Raw genomic sequence first — 22071 nt, 5'->3', positions numbered from 1 at the left:
GCCTCGCGCCAAAATCACGCGTCACCACACTCACAGCGGCACCCAAACGTAGGAATAGTACGAGAAACAGAGAAGGTAGACAGGGTTAGAGCTCTCTGCTCGTCGCGCGTACGTACAGAGGCAGCTAGCGAAGAAGAGGGCGGAGCAGGCGGCGGCGGTGATCTGAAGCCAACCCGGAGCGAGAGCTACACCTATGCGCGCGGCACATGGCGGCTTCCTCGCTGTGGGACGAGCTGGTGGTGGCGGCGTCGACGGGGGGGAGCAGCGGCACCGTGGTGTCCATCTGCGTGTTCACGGCGGTGCTCTGCCTCTGCCTCGTCGCCGGCCACCTCCTCGAGGAGAACAAATGGGTCAACGAGTCCATCACCGCGCTTATCATCGTACGACACGGCGTCTCGTCTCATCCCCAACACACACGCACATTTCAGGGAACATCCATCATCGTGGCGAGACGTCCTGATTTCTCTCTGCTTCTGTGTTTCATGGCAGGGGTGCATTGTTGGGGCTCTCATCTTCCTGCTGAGCAAAGGCAGGAACTCGCACATCCTGAGGTTCGACGAGCAGCTCTTCTTCATCTACGTTCTTCCGCCAATAATCTTCAACGCCGGGTATGTATATATCTTTACCAGCTTTGTTAACTCTGCTCTGTATGGAGGTACTAAATAATTTACCAGCTCTTCAGTACTTTACTGAGTCTTGTGTCCAACTGTCCATGGCTCTTCTTTGCAGGTTTCAGGTCAAGAAGAAGCAGTTCTTCCATAATTTCCTCACCATCATGTCCTTTGGGGTATTCGGTGTTTTCATCTCGGTCGCAATAGTTTCCGCAGGTACTACCTCTTTGCTGATTATTCGACTTTTCTTGCATGTCTTGCGTGGGCATGTGTACTTCACACATTGCAAGAGAAATACTTATAAATTTGCAAGACTTAGCTGCTAAACTGAGTGCAAGTCAACCAACTTTACATGAGTGAAGAACATACTACATGACCATGACATGGAAGATTCTGCTCACAAAAGGGCAATTCCATACTAGTGAGGTCTGTGTAGATATTGTGAACTTGGTTTCGCATCCATCGGCATTCGGAAATCAGGCATGAATATGGGTTGGTTTTGTCTCCTTCAACACATTCTGGCATGTGTAGGCGACAATCGCGTGGAACAAACTTTTTGTTCCTTGTTTTGGAGTTGGGATTATCAAATTCATCGCCCCCTTCCGCGGCTCTCGCACCCTGAATGGTGCACCAAGCAGCGAAAGATTGGGTTTTGTCTTTTCGCTCAAGTGACGATCTTTCGTTGGATGCTTGGAGAATTTGCATCGAGTGACAATGTGATCCAGGGTCTCAGGATTGCGGCAATGTTCGCGAGCTGTGCTGTTGGTCCAATCCTTTTTTTTTAACTGTCTTCACTTATACTCTTTTATGCACTGGTAACCATTTTTCAAGGGAGATATTTTGTGCATCATACTAACAATCTGCCTAAATACCACTTTTCTTGATATCAGGTTTCTACTGGCTCCTCCCAAAAGTTGGTTTTGGCAAACTTGACGCGGTGGATTATCTAGGTCCTTACTTCTGCATTTGTGATTTTTTTGGGCCACTTCCTTTTGCTTCAAATTAATCAGTTTGGGTCTGATTTTTGAATTGCAGCACTAGGAGTCATATTTTCTTCGACAGATACTGTGTGCACACTGCAGGTCCGTTGGATGTTCGAGTTCTATGTAACCTCTCGAGTGTTTTCTCCACTATAAATTTTTCTAAACATACGTTCAATCTCTTGAGCTCAAACTCAGGTCATAAGCCAAGATGAAACACCAAGGTTGTACAGCTTGGTCTTCGGAGAAGGAGTTGTCAATGATGCAACATCTGTGGTCCTATTCAATGCTATAAAGAATATGGATATCACTAAGATCAAAAGCGGGGCGGTGCTAAAAGTTATCGGAGATTTCCTCTATCTTTTTGCAACTAGTACTATCCTTGGCGCCACAGTAAGGACACTATTTTTTAACAATCTAATTTTGTGATATTTATAATCATGGTGTTACATAATTTTTCCGGAACCATGGCACCAATTTAGTTTTCATACTTTTGTTTCCCGAATGATATCAGATCGGACTGTTCACTGCTTATGTTCTCAAAGCGCTGTATTTTGGCAGGCAAGTAGCAGAATACTAGCACATTAGTTGGTTTCCGTCCATCTTCTGCGCTTTTATGTTCTAAATTCCTCCCCTGATTTTGCAGGCACTCGACTGACCGGGAGGTCGCTTTAATGGCTCTCATGGCTTATTTATCGTATATGTTAGGAGAGGTAATTCCATGAGAGCTTAACTTCTGACGGTTCATATGCTTGTCCACAATGCACCTGAGCAAACATTCATTTTGGCAGTTGTTAAGTCTGAGTGGGATTTTGACTGTTTTCTTTTGCGGCATCGTCATGTCCCACTACGCATGGCATAATGTAACAGAGAGCTCCCGAATCACGACAAGGTGCTATTACTCTGCTGTTTCTGTATTACTAAATTATCTGTATGGCTTTCAAAGCCACTGCTAACTTATGTGTTTTATTTTGGTTAACCTGTTTTGATGAAAAACATGTGTTGGAAGTAATAGTAATGTAAATGATGTGACTACAGGCACATATTTGCGACACTATCATTCATCGCTGAGACCTTTATCTTTCTTTATGTTGGAATGGATGCCCTTGACATGGATAAATGGAAGACAACACAGGCAAGGTGAGCAACAAAGCATGCATGTCTCTTTTTTTTTGTAGTGCCAAAGAACTAATCACTTCTCTCAAGTTACCTTAAAGCATTCAATTCCAAAAAAAGTTACCTCCGTTTCAAAAAAAAATTACCTTAAAGCATTCAATTTAAAAAAAGTTACCTCCGTTTCGAATTTTTTTTACCTTAAAGCATTTCTCAGAGACATACTTTGTTACTGTGCCAGCTTCAAGACCTCAGTTGGTATTTTCGGTGTCATCATTTCACTCATTTTGCTGGGACGGGCCGCGTTTGTTTTCCCTCTTTCGATCCTTTCAAATTTTATGAGTGGGAATTCTGAAAAAGCACCAATCACATTCAAGCACCAGGTTGCTTCTAAACCAATGATTATTCCCTGGTAGAAAATCCTCTGAATGATGTACTCAAAATTCTCTAATCATGTGAAGATCGTGATTTGGTGGGCCGGGCTCATGAGAGGCGCCGTTTCAATTGCGCTAGCATACAATCAGGTACGTCCTCTCATCATCCGGCCGCCTTCAAGATATACGAGAAGACAAGTGGTTTGCTGAACATTTTGCATGCTTTTCAGTTCACATTTTCAGGTGTAACACTGGATCCAGTCCATGCAACCATCATCACCAGTACAATCGTCGTAGTATTTTTCACAACCTTGGTAGTAACCGAATCCCACGCTTTTCGTTACATGATGTTCTATCGGCAAAAGCTATACACGGCACATAGAAGCTGATACATTCTGATCATTTCAGGTGTTTGGCTTCTTGACAAGGCCATTGATAAGCGCCATGCTCCCGCAGCATCGGCACCGGGAGCCGGCGGGAGGCCGCAGCACGGGAAGCAACTCGCCGAAGGACGAGTTCATCCTGCCGTTTCTCGGCGACGAAGACGCGTCGGGGAGTGGAAGTGGCTTCGTCCAAGCCAAGAGAAGCATATCAATGATGTTGGAGAGACCCATCCACACGGTGCACATCTACTGGAGGAAGTTCGACGACAGGTTCATGAGACCAATCTTCGGTGGACCACGATCTTACTGACTGGAATAATTCTGTGCAAGAGAAGAGGTGGAATAATTGGCGCTCTTACGACTGGAGGAGTATAATCGAGTTCGGCGACGGTAATTCAGTGTAACAATATCTCTGAATTTTGTGTCTTTGGTTTGTAACATGAACAGTGTTACTACCTTACTAGCAGTGTATAGTTTGTAACATGAACAGTGTCGAGCAAATTCAGTTTGCTCTTTATTTAGTGTATTTGTAGTATTACAAATTCTGGAAGTATAAACGGAAGCAAACACGCTGAAACTCAACTGGAGTGCAGTGCTCCAGGAGACCAGGACCTTGTGTCGGACAAACGGCTCTCGTACAGTTGTACTCCAGGGACTCGCGGGAACGCCTGCGTGCTGGCGGCGGAGGCCTGGGAGCCTCCGGCTGTGCCCTTTGCCTCTGCATCTGCTCTGGAGCCCTCTGCATCCGCCTCCTCTGCACCAGTGCTGTGCTGGAGGCCTCGTCGTCTTCATCAGTGAGCTCTCCAAGCTCTGGATCCATCTAGCTAGAGAGGGGCTGTTCTGAGTGGGAGAGGTTGAGGTGGTTTTTTTTTCTGTTTTTCTTTAGGGCAAGGTGGGCTTTTTATTGACAAAGTGGTAGGAGAGTGGGTAAAAAGGCCTAGGTTTTTGGCAACGTATCGGGTGAAAATGCTTGTTTAGTGAAAATCTGGAAACTTTCCCTCTTAACCATCAGATCTAAAATGAACGGATTATACGAGAGGTGGGATTCCGCTTAGCCACTTAAACGTGTTTGACAGAAAACCCCTACCACATCTTAATCTCGTTGTTTGACATAAAGGTTCTAACTTAAGTTGAAGACTCGTTACAACTTACATAATAACTTGGCATAAAAGTTTCTAACATAATACACTAGAGTTCAAATACATTGACAAAGCCCTAGTTAACTTCCCATTCCCCAAAATGTACACCTCAAATCAAGCATCAAATTCTTAGGCCACCTACTTATAAAGGCCTAAGATGTACTTAACCACCACAACTACCAGTTCATTACTTCATGATGGTCTTGACTTTTCTCTAACTTCTCCTTGCTCCCATAATCATCTTTCAATAGCTCACCACTCGCATGCTCAAGCTTCACCTTCTCTTTTTTAAGTAGATCTCTATCCACTTCAATCTCCTTCATGGCCTTCATGGGGATAATGTTAGCTTGGCTCTATAAACTTTTCCATATGCGCCTTCAACTTAGCATTCTCCTCTATATCTTTCTTTCTCTTCTAAAACTCTTCCTCCTCTACTGCCTTCTAGTACTCCATGTAGTCCATCTTCCCATCTTGCCAAGCAAACATCTTGGAAACATCATCCACAAGCTTGCTATACTTAGTGCCCAGTTTCTTATTGTCCTTCTTAAGCTTGCCTCAATGTTTCTCATATGCCTGCTTGGCAATAACCCTTCCACAATTCTGCTCATGACACATTTCCCACAACTTTGACAAACAATTCTGAAGAATAGGAGGGTGAGGCCTATCAAGCCACTCAACAGCACCACAGTTCACACCTCCTCCCAGCAATTGCAAGTGCATAATTACATAACAATTCACACTGCCTAATTGTCAACAAGCATATAATAAATTGTTAACATGAAGATGATAATAGACAAACTACAGCTAATACATAACATCGTTAACATGAACATATTTTTTTGTCAAAGTGTATACATTCAAAATACTAGAATCTGCTAGCCCTGAATGGCTTGAATCTGCTACTTATACTAATGCATGGGTTTAGCTTGAATCTGCTACTTATACTAATGCATGGGTTCAGGCATATTCAGTTACTTATACTAATGCATTTGGAAATATTCAGTTGCATCTGCTACTCATACTAATGCATCACGTTCAAACACATATCACTGAATCTGCTACTTATACTACCAGGCATATTCGGTTACAAAAAATAATTTTGCTACCTAGTGCATGTTTCAGAAATAGCACAGATATAATTCATAGATTTGGTGCTAACTTGAGAGAAAGGTTGCTAGATAACCTACGTTGGACATCCATAAAAACATCTTCCTATGAAAATTCTTCAAAGGCCACGCACTTGATAGGCCTCATGTGGTGTAGCATGCATTTGGGTTTAGATTCCTCAAGTTGGCCACAGAAAAGGGGCTCTACAATGGTCTTCGGGTCTCCTGCATCCACAAAAACAACAATAGAGCAAATCCCCAATTACACTAAACATAGCTCGACAAGAACCCTAACCCTAGCTCAGCCAAAAAAATGTCCTCACTGCCCCATATCCATGTTGGTGATGTCGAAGTCAGTCTTGGAGCTCGATCCGCCGTCATTCCAGGAAGGCATGGCGGAAGGAGGCGAGCACTGGTGTTATTAGCGGTGGCGGCGAGCTAGGCGGAGCCAGAGAGAAGAGTGAGAGCGAGAGGAGTGAGAGCATGGGAGTGAGGGAGATAGTGATGGGTCGATCTACTTATGACAGAGCCAGTTGGTTCCACCTGCACCGATCAGCTAACGGGCGCTGATCCACCCCCCCCCCCACCCGCACATGGCCTAACTGGCAGGCCACCGCTGTCAGAAAACATGTTAATATGTTAGCAATGAGCAGTTTGGGTTTTTTGAAATAGCCAGCCACACTTTCGGTAGTTATCAATGACAAACAAAAATCCAGTAGTTTTTTGGAACCATAACCTGAAAAGTAATAGTTTTACCCTATTCACTCAAAGTCGCAGGATGGCGATGGCAGCCTTCTTCTCGACTTCAGTTGACATGGTGATGTCGAATGCGACAAGATCGCCCTTCTCCTGATGCGGGATCGCAAAGGGCGGGGTTCTGAATGCCTGCTCTCACGTACAACTATGCACGCGATGGGATTGTCGACAGCAACAACATGAACGAGCTGAACGACGGTGGGTGATGTGCACGAGGATGCATCAGTGCATTTTTCCTTCTTTTTTGTGGCAAAACTACTACTACCGGAACGACCCATCTTCCCATGTGTAATTGCATGTGTTGTAACGAAAGTGCAATCACATGGGACCAACCTGTGATTGGATGGTTAGGAGGACAGTGGTATCCCCAGCCCATCAGAGTTCAAGTCCTAGATTTGACATTGGTGCTTGCATTTTTCTAGGTTTATTTCAGACTTTACGGCGATGTTCGTTCAATGAGAGGAAAATTTCCATCGACTATGAGACGTCTATACCGACTTCGTCAATCTCAAAATGCTATGTTGGCTTAGTTGAGGTGCTCATAGGGTAAGGTGTGTGTGTGCGCGCGCGCCTTCATAAGGTGAGTTTATGCTTGTGTACATGAGCAACTTCAGTTGTACCATGTGAAAAAAGTTCAATCACATGTACGACTGACGACGGAAACTCTCTTGTAACTCGCCTCCTCGCCGCCACCAGCGCTTGGCCTGTGCCTCCCGTTGGCGTTGCCGTCAGTCTTCCTCGTCATCTGTGGTCTTAGGGCCATGGAGACGCGGTGGACCCCGGCCTTTGCTGGCGCTAGGTTTTCGTTTTCTAATGTTTTTCTAAGTTTGTTAGGGTTTGTATCCTATTCAGAAAGATGAGGCAGCGACGACTCTTTGTAGATGGAATAAGGTACTTCCCGCCTAGTCCCCGTTCCGGCGGTGCTTCTTGCATCATTTGAGAGCATGTGGATATTTGTCTCTGGCGGATCTCGCAGGATTCGGCTGACGTTTTCCTAAAGTGGATACACGTGGATTTGGTTTGCGTTCGTCAGTGATCGTGTGTCTACAGGTTGAATCCCTCCGTTCTAAGCTTCTCTTCATCGGCAGCGGTTGTTATTCTAGTGCATTGGTCCTTAGGGCCTTAGCACGACGACTTCCCGACTGTCTGCTACAATATGTTTGCCCGGCTCTGATGAGGGAGGGGCGATTACGGTGGCGCGCCTTCAGCTTACTCCAGTGCTTCTCGTCGTCGCTAGGTGGATTATGGATCTGGATGTAATTTTTAATTTTGGTGTTCTTTGTACTATCTCGACAATTGATGAATAGATTGAAAGTATTTCTCAAAAAACACATGCGCCCCAATGCACGTGCAACTAGAGGTTTTTTTCTGGAAAACAGATGCGCGGTTTTACTTACGCCCATCCATGCGCAACTTATATGGTAGTTCAATTATTCCAAAAAAAACATAGTAGTATTCTTCTTCACATTAGATTGTACAAATGAGTTCTTAAGGGGGAAAATCCTATGAAACCTTACGGTTTCGTTTTTTGGATTACTATATGGAATTTTCTCATTATATTTTCTAATAACCAATAATATTTTGGGCGACCCGACGGGCCAGCCGGGGGATAATAAGAAAATATTCGTTGCCTCGCTGACCATTAGATGGACACGTTAATGGCCATTTGATCTACCCACGTAAGCAGTCACCTCTTTGCAACAAGAGTGGTGTTGCTAAAGGCCTTCTACAACAAGATGGTTGTTGCAACCACCACAAAGAATTCATTTATTTTTCTAAAAAAATCTTTACAACAAAAGTAATGTTGCGAAAAATATTTGCAATAGAGAATGTGTTGCAGAAAACGTTGTTGGCCATTTTCTACCGTATTTTTTTGCAACAGAGCTCTTGTTACAGAAAACTTTTGCAACAACAAACATGTTGCAGAGAGCATTCTAGTGGCAGCATCTTGTTAGAGAAGCCCGTAGGCGTGCTTGCTGGCGCCAAGCGATGGTGGAGGCAATCGGAGCAGCACGGAGAGGCGACAGCTTGACGGGGGAGCTCGATATCTCTAGTTGCACGCCTTGCAACAATGTGCATCTCGTCAGAGAAGCACGACGGCGGCGGCAGTCGGAGAAACATGGGGAGGCGGCGACTCGACAGGAGGTTGAGGCGGTCGGAGCAGTTCGGGGAGGCGGCGGACTCAACGGGAGCTTGGCAGGAGCAGGAGAGGCGACTTGTCTCTAGGATCCAGATCCTACAACCGAGCCTTTTTTCCGCGGGTGAACAGAATTGTTGTTGCGATGAGAGAAATTGCAACAACACGAGTTGGAAACAATATTTCCTTGATTGATGATTACAGTTACAGAGTACAGAGGTTAAGTAGGGAGAGTGGAGCACCAGTCGCCCTACAATGTAGGCACGCAGGCCATGGCGAGGTGTGGTCCTACAAACCAGGAATATACAACAAAGTATATGCTACAATGTATAGCTGAATATACACAGATTCTAACAGCCCCCCCCCCCCCTCAGCCAGAACTCCATTGGGAAGGATGTTCAGGCTGCTGCGAAAATCTGTGAAGACTGGAGACGGCAAACCCTTCATGAAAATGTCAGCATACTTAGAGCTGGATGGAACGTGTAGAACACGAGCTTCACCGAGAGCCACACGGTCACGAACAAAGTGCAAGTCGATCTCAATATGATTGGTACGTTGATGTTGAACTGGGTTGCTGGCGAGGTAAGAAGCACTGACATTGTCACAATATACAAGGGTGGCACGATTCGGAGGGAGCTTGAGCTCATGGAGAAGTTGACGTAACCAGCATGACTCAGCCACACAGTTTGTGATGCCCCTGTACTCAGCTTCGGCACTTGAACGCGAGATGGTAGGTTGCCTCTTCAAAGACCAGGAAATGAGGTTGTCACCAAGAAACACACAAAACCCTGAAGTGGACTTGCGGGTGTCCGGGCAACCTGCCCAATCGGCGTCGGTGTAAGCAAGAAGATCCATGGAGGGGGATTTTTACAGCTGTAGGCTGTAATGAGACGTGCCTTTGAGGTAGCACAAAAGCTGTTTGACAAGTGGCATGTGTGTATCCCAAGGGGCATGCATGAAGAGGCACACTTGTTGAACGACATAGGCTATGCCGGGGCGTGTAAGAGTGAGATATTGGAGTGCACCGGCAAGGCTACGGTAATGCGTAGGGTTGGAGAGAAGGGCGCCGGTGTGAGAGGACATCTTGGAGCTCGTGTCGATGGGTGTGGAAACCGGCTTGCAATTGAGCATCTTGGCGCACTCTAGAATCTCTAGGGTGTACTGTTGTTGGCACAAGAAGAGGCCGGACGAGTTGGTCGTGACATTAATGCCCAAAAAGTGATGGAGTGCACCCAAGTCAGTCATGGAGAACTCGGACTTGAGAGAGTTGATGATATATGTGAGGGTGGAAGAAGAGCTAGCCGTAAGTATGATATCATCAACGTAAACGAGCAAGTACGCAATGGAGTTACCATGGTGCATGATGAAAAGAGAGGAGTCACTCTTTGATGCCCGAAATCCCAAGTGAAGAAGAAATTCCTGAAACCGGAGAAACCAAGTCCTGGGGGCTTGCTTAAGGCCGTAGAGAGACTTGCGAAGAAGGCAAACATGATCCGGTTTGGAGTTGTCCACGAACCCCGAAAGTTGACTGTAGTACACTGTCTCGTTGAGATCCCCATGAAGAAATGCATTTTTGACATCGAGCTGGTGAATAGGCCATGAGCGAGAAGTAGCAATGCTGAGTACCACACGGATAGTTGCTGGTTCGACCACGGGGCTGAAAGTTTCACCATAATCCACACCCTCTTGTTGAGTAAAGCCACGCACGACCCACCGAGCCTTGTAGCGAGCAAGAGGACCATCCGGGTTGAATTTGTGACGAAAAATCCACTTGTCCGTGACAATATTGACACCTGCAGGTTTAGGCACCAACGACCAAGTAAAGTTGTTCATTAAAGCATTGTATTCATCGAGCATTGCCTGGTGCCAATGGGGGTCTTTGAGAGCGGATTTGTAGGTGGGTGGGATGGGAGAAATCGTGTCGGAAGTAGCATCAGCAAGAAGGAGTCGCTTGGGCATGAGATAACCGGTTTTAGTGCATGTGGACATTCTGTGTGCATTGTTGGGTGGCTGAACCGAAATAGCATGGCGAGGAAGGCGTGGCGCAGGCGGAGTGGATGGTGCGAAAAGCGAGGCAGATTCGGTGGGGACAGGGGCAGGCGACGCAGCTGCAGAGGGCGTGGGATCCGAGGCAGATGCGGTGGCAGGCGGGCTGGTGGGAACAGATCGCGAGGGAGATCAAGGGGTGGTTGGGGAGACAGGCACGCTGGACGAGGAGGACCAGTAACGAGTGGGGGCGAGCCAGGGGTGAGCGAGCACATGGCGGGGTGGGTGGGGGAGGACGTTGCAGGATTGGGCGGCCAAGTCGCAGGTGGTGGTGGCAGGGCCCCGTCCGAAGTAGGTGGAGGTAGGTGCGGGCGATCCAAGAGATCCGGTGGGGGCTGTTTTGCATGGGGATTTTCTGTGGTCGTGGATGTGGTGTGCCATGGCAGTGTGGGCATGTATGGGAACACGTTTTCATCAAACGTGACATGGCGGGACACGACGACGTGGCGAGTGGTGAGGTCGTAGCACCAGTAGCCTTTGTGCTCGAGGGGGTATCCGAGGAAGATGCAGCGGGAGGAGCGGGGAGCAAGTTTGTGGTCGGTGGTGGCATATAAATTTGAGAAACACAAACACCCAAAAACCCGTAAGTGTGAATAGTCGGAGTGTGCACCATGGAGAAGGTAGTATTGTTGGGGAACGTAGTAATTTTAAAAAAATTCCAACGCACACGCAAGATCATGGTGATGCATAGCAACGAGAGGGGAGAGTGTTGTCTATGTACCCTCGTAGACCAGCAACGGAAGCGTTGACACAATGTAGAGGAAGTAGTCGTACGTCTTCCCGATCCGACCGATCCAAGTACCGAACGTACGGCACCTCCGAGTTCTGCACACGTTCAACTCAGTGACGTCCCTCGAGCTCCGATCCAGCCGAGTGTTGAGGGAGAGTTTCCTCAGCACGACGGCGTGATGATGGTGATGATGTTCTACCGACGCAGGGCTTCGCCTAACCACCGCTATGATATGACCGAGGTGGAATATGGTGGAAGAGGGCACCGCACACGGCTAAGGAACGATCACGAAGATCAACTTGTGTGTCATGGGGTGTTCCCCTGCCCCCGTATATAAAGGAGGGAGGGGGGAGGTGCGGCCGGCCCCTAGGGGTGCGCCTGGAGGAGTCCTACTCCCACCGGGAGTAGGACTCCTCCCTCTTGCCTTGTTGGAGAAGGAAAGGGGAAGGGGGAAAGAGGAAAGGGGGCGCCGCCCCCCCTTCCTTGTCCTATTCGGACTAGGGGGGAGGGGGCGCGCGGCCTGCCCTGGCCAGCCCTCCTCTTCTCCCTTAGGGCCCATGTAGGCCCATTAACCCCCGGGGGGGTTCCGGTAACCCCCCGGTACTCCGGTAAAATCCCGGTTTCACCTAGAACGATTCCGATATCCAAATATAGGCTTCCAATATATCAATCTTTATGTCTCGGCCATTTCGAGACTCCTCGTCATGTCCATGATCACATCCGGAACTCCGAACAACCTTCGGTACATCAAAACACAAAAACCCTAATTACGATCATCACCGAACTTTAAGCGTGCGGACCCTATGGGTTCGAGAACTATGCAGACATGACCGAGACACGTCTCCGGTCAATAACCAATAGCGGAACCTGTATGCTCATATTGGTTCCTACACATTCTACGAAGATCTTTATCGGTCAAACCGCATAGCAACATACGTTTGTTCCTTTTGTCATCGGTATGTTACTTGCCCGAGATTCGATCGTCGGTATTCCAATACCTAGTTCAATCTCGTTACCGGCAAGTCTCTTTACTCATTCCGTAATACATCATTCCGCAACTAACTCATTAGTTGCAATGCTTGCAAGGCTTAAGTGATGTGCATTACCGAGAGGGCCCAGAGATACCTCTCCGACAATCGGAGTGACAAATCCTAATCTTGAAATATGCCAACCCAACAAGTACCTTCGGAGACACCTATAGAGCACCTTTATAATCACCCAGTTACGTTGTGACGTTTGGTAGCACACAAAGTGTTCCTCCGGTAAACGGGAGTTGCATAATCTCATAGTCATAGGAACATGTATAAGTTATGAAGAAAGCAATAGCAACAAACTAAACGATCAAGTGCTAAGCTAATGGAATGGGTCAAGTCAATCACATCATTCTCCTAATGATGTGATCCCGTTAATCAAATGACAACTCATGTCTATGGCTAGGAAACATAACCATCTTTGATCAACGAGCTAGTCAAGTAGAGGCATACTAGTGACACTCTGTTTGTCTATGTATTCACACATGTATTATGTTTCCGGTTAACACAATTCTAGCATGAATAATAAACATTTATCATGATATAAGGAAATAAATAATAACTTTATTATTGCCTCTAGGGCATATTTCCTTCAGTCTCCCACTTGCACTAGAGTCAATAATCTAGATTACACAGTAATGATTCTAACACCCATGGAGCCTTGGTGCTGATCATGTTTTGCTCGTGGAAGAGGCTTAGTCAGCGGGTCTGCAACATTCAGATCCGTATGTATCTTGAAAATTTCTATGTCTCCCACTTGGACTAAATTCCGAATGGAATTGAAGCGCCTCTTGATGTGCTTAGTTCTCTTGTGAAATCTGGATTCCTTCGCCAAGGCAATTGCACGAGTATTGTCACAAAAGATTTTCATTGGACCCGATGCATTAGGTATGACACCTAGATTGGATATGAACTCCTTCATCCAGACTCCTTCATTTGCTGCTTCTGAAGCAGCTATGTACTCCGCTTCACATGTAGATCCCGTCACGACGCTTTGTTTAGAACTGCACTAACTGACAGCTCCACCGTTCAATATAAACACGTATCCGGTTTGCGATTTAGAATCGTCCGGATCAGTGTCAAAGCTTGCATCTATGTAACCATTTACGATGAGCTCTTTGTCACCTCCATATACGAGAAACATATCCTTAGTCCTTTTCAGGTACTTCAGGATGTTCTTGACCGCTGTCCAGTGATCCACTCCTGGATTACTTTGGTACCTCCCTGCTAGACTTATAGCAAGGCACACATCAGGTCTGGTACACAGCATTGCATCCATGATAGAGCCTATGGCTGAAGCATAGGGAACATCTTTCATTTTCTCTCTATCTTCTGCGGTGGTCGGACATTGAGTCTTACTCAACTTCACACCTTGTAACACAGGCAAGAACCCTTTCTTTGCTTGATCCATTTTGAACTTCTTCAAAACTTTGTCAAGGTATGTGCTTTGTGAAAGTCCAATTAAGCGTCTTGATCTATCTCTATGGATCTTAATGCCCAATATGTAAGTAGCTTCACCGAGGTCTTTCATTGAAAAACTCTTATTCAAGTATCCCTTTATACTATCCAGAAATTCTATATCATTTCCAATCAGTAATATGTCATCCACATATAATATCAGAAATGCTATAGAGCTCCCAATCACTTTCTTGTAAATACAGGCTTCTCCAAAAGTTTGTACAAAACCAAATGCTTTGATCACACTATCAAAGCGTTTATTCCAACTCCGAGAGGCTTGCACCACTCCATAAATGATCGCTGGAGCTTGCACACTTTGTTAGCTCCCTTTGGATCGACAAAACCTTCTGGTTGCATCATATACAACTCTTCTTCCAGAAATCCATTCGGGAATGCAGTTTTGACATCCATCTACCAAATTTCATAATCATAAAATGCGGCAATCGCTAACATGATTCGGACAGACTTAAGCATCGCTACGGGTGAGAAGGTCTCATCGTAGTCAATCCCTTGAACTTGTCGAAAACCTTTCGCAACAAGTCGAGCTTTGTAGACAGTAACATTACCGTCAGCGTCAGTCTTCTTGAAGATCCATTTATTCTCAATTGCTTGTCGATCAACGGGCAAGTCAACCAAAGTCCACACTTTATTCTCATACATGGATCCCATCTCAGATTTCATGGCTTCTAGCCATTTTGCGGAATCTGGGCTCACCATCGCTTCTTCATAGTTCGTAGGTTCATCATGATCTAGTAGCATGACTTCCAGAACAGGATTACCGTACCACTCTGGTGCGGATCTTACTCTGGTTGATCTACGAGGTTCGGTAGTAACTTGATCTGAAGTTTCATGATCATTATCATTAGCTTCCTCACTAATTGGTATAGGTGTCACAGAAACCGGTTTCCGTGATGTACTACTTTCCAATAAGGGAGCAGGTACAATTATCTCATCAAGTTCTACTTTCCTCACACTCACTTCTTTCGAGAGAAACTCCTTCTCTAGAAAGGATACATTCTTAGCAATGAATGTCTTGCCTTCGGATCTGTGATAGAAGGTGTTTCCAACAGTCTCCTTTGGGTATCCTATGAAGACACATTTCTCCGATTTGGGTTCGAGCTTATCAGGTTGAAGCTTTTTCACATAAGCATCGCAGCCCCAAACTTTCAGAAACGACAACTTTGGTTTCTTGCCAAACCACAGTTCATAAGGCGTCGTCTCAACGGATTTTGATTGTGCCCTATTTAACATGAATGCAGCCGTCTCTAAAGCATAACCCCAAAACGATAGCGGTAAATCAGTAAGAGACATCATAGATTGCACCATATCTAGTAAAGTACAATTACGACGTTCGGACACACCATTACGCTGTGGTGTTTCCGGGTGGCGTGAGTTGCGAAACTATTCAGCATTGTTTCAAATGTAGACCAAACTCGTAACTCAAATATTCTCCTCCACGATCAGATCGTAGAAACTTTATTTTCTTGTTACGATGATTTTCAACTTCACTCTGAAATTCTTTGAACTTTTCAAATGTTTCAGACTTATGCTTCATTAAGTAGATATACCCATATCTGCTTAAATCATCTGTGAATGTGAGAAAATAACGATATCTGCCACAAGCCTCAACATTCATCGGACCACATACATCTGTATGTATGATTTCCAACAAATCTGTTGCTCTCTCCATAGTACCGGAGAACGATGTTTTAGCCATCTTGCCCATGAGGCACGGTTCGCAGGTACCAAGTGATTCATAATCAAGTGATTCCAAAACTCCATCAGTATGGAGTTTCTTCATGCGCTTTATACCGATATGACCTAAACGGCAGTGCCACAAATAAGTTGCACTATCATTATCAACTCTCTATCTTTTGGCTTCAACATTATGAATATTTGTATCACTACTATCGAGATTCATCAAAAATAGACCACTCTTCAGGGGTGCATGACCATAAAAGATATTACTCATATAAATAGAACAACCATTATTCTATGATTTAAATGAATAACCGTCTCACATCAAACAAGATCCATATATAATGTTCATGGTCAACGCTGGCACCAAATAACAATTATTTAGGTCTAATACTAATCCCGAAGGTAGATGTAGAGGTAGCGTGCCGACTGCGATCACATCGACTTTGGAACCATTTCCCACACGCATCGTCACCTCGTCCTTCACCAGTGTTCGCTTAATCCATAGTCCCTGTTTTGAGTTGCAAATATCAGCAACCGAACCAGTATCAAATACCCAGGTGCTACTGTGAGCTCTAGTAAGGTACACATCAATAACATGTATATCACATATACCTTTGTTCACCTTGCCATCCTTCTTATCTACCAAATACTTGGGGCAGTTCCGCTTCCAGTGTCCAGTCTGCTTGTAGTAGAAGCACTCAGTTTCAGGCTTAGGTCCAGATTTGGGTTTCTTCTCCTGAGCAGCAACTTGCTTGCTGTTCTTCTTGAAGTTCCCCTTCTTCTTCCCTTTACCCTTTTTCTTGAAACTGGCGGTCTTGTTGACCATCAACACTTGATGCTCCTTCTTGATTTCTACCTCCGCAGCCTTTAGCATTGCGAAGAGCTCGGGAATCGTCTTATCCATCCCTTGCATGTTATAGTTCATCACGAAGCTCTTGTAGCTTGGTGGCAGTGATTGAAGAACTCTGTCAATGACACTATCAACAGGAAGATTAACTCCCAGTTGAGTCAAGTGATAATGATACCCAGACATTTTGAGTATATGTTCACTGACAGAACTATTCTCCTCCATCTTGCAGCTATAGAACTTATTGGAGACTTCATATCTCTCAATCCGGGCATTTGCTTGAAATATTAACTTCAACTCCTGGAACATCTCATATGCTCCATGACGTTCAAAACGTCGTTGAAGTCCCGATTCTAAGCCGTAAAGCATGGCACACTGAACTATCGAGTAGCATCAGCTTTGCTCTGCCAGACGTTCATAACATCTGGTGTTGCTCCAGCAGCAGGCCTGGCACCCAGCGGTACTTCCAGGACGTAATTCTTCTATGCAGCAATGAGGATAATCCTCAAGTTACGGACCCAGTCCGTGTAATTGCTATCATCATCTTTCAACTTTGCTTTCTCAAGAAATGCATTAAAATTCAACGGCACAACAGCACGGGCCATCTATCTACAATCAAACATAGACAAGCAAGATACTATCAGGTACTAAGTTCATGATAAATTTAAGTTCAATTAATCATATTACTTAAGAACTCCCACTTAGAAAGACATCCCTCTAATCTTTTAAGTGATCACGTGATCCAAATCAACTAAACCATAACCGATCATCACGTGAAATGGAGTAGCTTTCAATGGTGAACATCAATATGTTGATCATATCTACTATATGATTCACGCTCGACCTTTCGATCTCAGTGTTCTGAGGCCATATCTGCATATGCTAGGCTCGTCAAGTTTAACCTGAGTATTCTGCATGTGCAAAACTGGCTTGCACCCGTTGTAGATGGACGTAGAGCTTATCACACCCGATCATCACGTGGTGTCTGGGCACGACGAACTTTGGCAACGGTGCATACTCAGGGAGAACACTTTTATCTTGAAATTTAGTGAGAGATCATCTTATAATGCTACCATCAATCAAAGCAAGATAAGATGCATAAAAGATAAACATCACATGCAATCAATATAAGTGATATGATATGGCCATCATCATCTTGTACTTGTGATCTCCATCTCCGAAGTACCGTCATGATCACCATCGTCACCGGTGCGACACCTTGATCTCCATCGCAGCATCGTTGTCGTCTCGCCAATCTTATGCTTCCACGACTATCGCTACCGCTTAGTGATAAAGTAAAGTATTACAGCGTGATTGCATTGCATACAATAAAGCGACAACCATATGGCTCCTGCCAGTTGCCGATAACTCGGTTACAAAACATGATCATCTCGTACAATAAAATTTAGCATCATGTCTTAACCATATCACATCACAACATGCCCTGCAAAAACAAGTTAGACGTCCTCTACTTTGTTGTTGCAAGTTTTACATGGCTGCTACGGGCTTAGCAAGAACCGTTCTTACCTAAGCATCAAAACCACAACGATAGTTTGTCAAGTTGGTGCTGTTTTAACCTTCGCAAGGACCGGGTGTAGCCACACTCGATTCAACTAAAGTTGGAGAAACTGACACCCGCCAGCCACATGTGTGCAAAGCACGTCGGTAGAACCAGTCTCGCGTAAGCGTACGCGTAATGTCGGTCCGGTCCGCTTCATCCAACAATACCGCCGAACCAAAGTATGACATGCTGGTAAGCAGTATGACTTATATCGCCCACAACTCACTTGTGTTCTACTCGTGCATACAACATCAACGCATAAAACCTGGCTCGGATGCCATTGTTGGGGAACGTAGTAATTTCAAAAAAATTCCTACGCACACGCAAGATCATGGTGATGCATAGCAACGAGAGGGGAGAGTGTTGTCTACGTACCCTCGTAGACCGGCAACAGAAGCGTTGACACAACGTAGAGGAAGTAGTCGTACGTCTTCCCGATCCGACCGATCTAAGTACCGAACGTACGGCACCTTCGAGTTCTGCACACGTTCAACTCGGTGACGTCCCTCGAGCTCTGATCCAGCCGAGTGTTGAGGGAGAGTTTCGTCAGCACGACGGCGTGATGACGGTGATGATGTTCTACCGACGCAGGGCTTCGCCTAAGCACCGCTACGATATGACCGAGGTGGAATATGGTGGAAGGGGGCACCGCACACGGCTAAGGGACGATCACGAAGATCAACTTGTGTGTCATGGGGTGCTCCCCTGCCCCCGTATATAAAGGAGGGAAGGGGGGAGGTGCGGCCGGCCCCTAGGGGTGCGCCTGGAGGAGTCCTACTCCCACTGGGAGTAGGACTCCCCCCTCTTGCCTTGTTGGAGAAGGAAAGGGGAAGGGGAAAGAGGAAAGGGGCGCCGCCCCCCCTTCCTTGTCCTATTCGGACTAGGGGGAGGGGGCGCGTGGCCTGTCCTGGCCAGCCCTCCTCTTCTCCCTTAGGGCCCATGTAGGCCCATTAACCCCCGGGGGGGTTCCGGTAACCCCCCGGTACTCCGGTAAAATCCCGATTTTACCCGGAACGATTCCGATATCCAAATATAGGCTTTCAATATATCAATATTTATGTCTCGACCATTTCGAGACTCCTCGTCATGTCCGTGATCACATCCGGGACTCCTAACAACCTTCGGTACATCAAAACACAAAAACCCTAATTACGATCGTCACCGAACTTTAAGCGTGTGGACCCTACAGGTTCGAGAACTATGTAGACATGACCGAGACACGTCTCTGGTCAATAACCAATAGCGGAACCTGGATGCTCATATTGGTTCCTACATATTCTACGAAGATCTTTATCGGTCAAACTGCATAACAACATATGTTTGTTCCCTTTGTCATCGGTATGTTACTTGCCCGAGATTCGATCGTCGGTATTCCAATACCTAGTTCAATCTCGTTACTGGCAAGTCTCTTTACTCGTTCCGTAATACATCATTCCGCAACTAACTCATTAGTTGCAATGCTTGCAAGGCTTAAGTGATGTGCATTACCGAGAGGGCCCAGAGATACCTCTCCGACAATCGGAGTGACAAATCCTAATCTTGAAATATGCCAACCCAATAAGTACCTTCGGAGACACCTGTAGAGCACCTTTATAATCACCCAGTTACGTTGTGACGTTTGGTAGCACACAAAGTGTTCCTACGGTAAACGGGAGTTGCATAATCTCATAGTCATAGGAACATGTTTAAGTTATGAAGAAAGCAATAGCAACAAACTAAACAATCAAGTGCTAAGCTAACGGAATGGGTCAAGTCAATCACATCATTCTCCTAATGATGTGATCCCGTTAATCAAATGACAACTCATGTCTATGGCTAGGAAACATAACCATCTTTGATCAACGAGCTAGTCAAGTAGAGGCATACTAGTGACACTCTGTTTGTCTATGTATTCACAAATGTATTATGTTTCCGGTTAATACAATTCTAGCATGAATAATAAACATTTATCATGATATAAGGAAATAAATAATAACTTTATTATTGCCTCTAGGGCATATTTCCTTCAAGTATGGTGTGTGAGGTGCAATGGCACGAGAGGGCGGCGGTTTAGTAAGTACGTGGCGGTGTGGAGGGCCCCGACCCAAAATGGGGGAGTGAGCTTGGCTTGGAGTAAAAGCATGCGGACGATGTCATTTGTTGTGTGAATGAGTCGTTCGGCTTTACCATTTTGGGGGGAGGTGTGGGGGCAAGAAAAGCGATAGACAACGCCATTGGAAGAGAAGAAGGAGCGGAGGGAAGAGTTGATAAACTCACCACCGTTGTCACATTGCATGCTTTGGATTATGACATGAAATTGAGTGTGGACATATGTGAAGAAGCGTTAGAGAAGGCTGGAGTTGTCAGACTTGTGGCGCTTAGGAAAAGACCACGAATAATGCGTGTAACATCCAACACAATGAGGTAGTATTGATATCCAGAGAAGCTTACAACCGGAGAAGTCCACAAATCACAATGAATTAACTGAAAAGGAGCACATGTTTTGCTAGTAGAGGAAGGAAAAGGGAGACGTGGTTGGCGCCCTAGTTGGCATGCACTACATAGAGAGTGCGGTTCCTTATTACAAATACTAAGAAAGTCGTGAGACAATGTGGAGGGAGTGTGAGCGCTTGGATGTCCAAGTCTTCGGTGCCACAATGCCGAGGAAGTGGTGAAGAAAGCGGCCGCCCGTGCCGGTTTATTGCCGATGAAGGGGTAGAGGTCGCCGGTGCTAGCGGAGATCATGAGAACTTTCCGAGTGCGTAGATCCTTCACAAGAAAACCACACGGATAAAATTCAATGGAGTAAGAATTGTCCTTAGTAAACTTGCGGACAGAAATAAGACTAGTGACGACATTGGGGGAGACAAGAATATCTGTAAGCTTAAAATCATGAGGGGGGAGGGTGGTGGAGCCGGTGGCAGTGACGGGAAGCGAGTGACCATTGCCAACAAGAATGCTACGAGGAACATGCTTTAAAGAAGAACTAGACATGGCGAGGTTACCTTGAGTGCCTGTCACATGGGAAGATGCGCCGCTGTCGAGGTACCACTCGGCGTTGGGATTGGTGGGGAAGCCAGAGTTGCTGTAGGCGGCGTTGAGCATGGCAAGGTGCTCCCATGACGGTGGTTGGGGTGGGTAGGACGGAGGAGGCGGTGAAGGCTGGTACACCGGGTAGGCGTGTGCATGGGAGCCCGGGCGCGGGCCAAGCACGCTGGCGGCATTGGGCGGCACCCAACCAGAGCATGGCGAGGGGAGCGCCATGCCGTAGGGCGCAAAGTAACCGGTGAACGGCGAGAACTGGAGCTGGGGTCTAGAGCCGTGACCCGATTGGTCGCCTCGACCACGCCCACGGCCACGGCCGCGTCCGTGGCCACGGTCACCGCCATCGGCCGAGCGATCTCCGCGTCCACGACCAGGGCCGGACTGCTGCTGGGGAAGATGGCCCTGGCAGTCGTTGGCGCAGTCATCGCCGGAGCCACGAGCACAACCACCAGAGCCACTGCTCTGGCCGCGGTCACCGCCGGGGAGCGCAAACGTCGAGGCGCTCTCCTCACGGCGTGCTGCGCCTGGGATTCCTCGGCCAGGATGACCCGAGAGAGGACGGTGTCGAAGGGCAGCTCCTGGTCGCCGAAAACGACCCTGATGGTGTCGAGGCACTTGTCGAGGCCGTGAAGGAACTGAGTGCGAAGATCCACCTCGGTGACAGCGTGCTCGATGTCGGCGAGGCCGTCGGTGAGGAGTTTCATGCGCCGCGCGTACTCGGCCACGGAAAGATCACTCTGCTTGAGGTTGCGATACTGCCGGTTGAGGACCATGAACCGGGCAGCACGGTTGGTGAGGAAGAAATCCTTGATCTTGTGCCAAAGGGCGAAGGTGTTGGTGGCGCCGACGACGTGATCCACCATAGAGTCGGCGAGCGTGGCGGAGATCCAGAGAATGACATGGGCATCGAGCTCAAGGTAGGCGACATCAGCGTTGGGAGGAGGAGGATGCTCGATGAGGAACTTGACGCCGTGGCGAATGAGAACCATGAGGAAGAAGGATTTCCATTTTTGTGGTAGTTGTGATCCGCAGGGTTGAGAAGAAACTTGATGTGGTTGGAGATGTGGTCGTTGT

The 22071-nt window shown here is 46.6% G+C and overlaps 1 protein-coding gene and 1 pseudogene across 1 annotated transcript; one reads left to right on the top strand and one right to left on the bottom strand.

Annotated features, from left to right (window-relative positions):
• Positions 1 to 30: 30 nt before the first annotated feature.
• NHX3 (Na+/H+ (sodium hydrogen) exchanger 3) lies at positions 31 to 4018 on the top strand. Its single transcript, XM_048684642.2, has 14 exons — positions 31 to 380; positions 490 to 608; positions 730 to 827; positions 1502 to 1561; positions 1647 to 1693; positions 1790 to 1984; positions 2106 to 2152; positions 2238 to 2304; positions 2383 to 2483; positions 2630 to 2731; positions 2946 to 3087; positions 3166 to 3228; positions 3309 to 3392; positions 3487 to 4018. The coding sequence occupies exons 1-14, from the start codon at positions 207 to 209 to the stop codon at positions 3769 to 3771; spliced, it is 1584 nt and encodes a 527-aa protein (XP_048540599.2). The 5' UTR covers positions 31 to 206; the 3' UTR covers positions 3772 to 4018.
• Positions 4019 to 6471: 2453 nt separating this feature from the next.
• On the bottom strand, positions 6472 to 22005 carry LOC147959090 (uncharacterized; annotated as a pseudogene).
• Positions 22006 to 22071: the final 66 nt, after the last annotated feature.

Source organism: Triticum urartu, chromosome 7A, assembly GCF_056163025.1.
Source record: "Triticum urartu cultivar PI428250 chromosome 7A, HENAU_Tu73, whole genome shotgun sequence".
Classification (NCBI taxonomy): domain Eukaryota; kingdom Viridiplantae; phylum Streptophyta; class Magnoliopsida; order Poales; family Poaceae; genus Triticum; species Triticum urartu.
The sequence above is the reverse complement of the archived record's forward strand: the minus strand, read 5'-3'. Positions and strand labels throughout refer to the sequence as shown.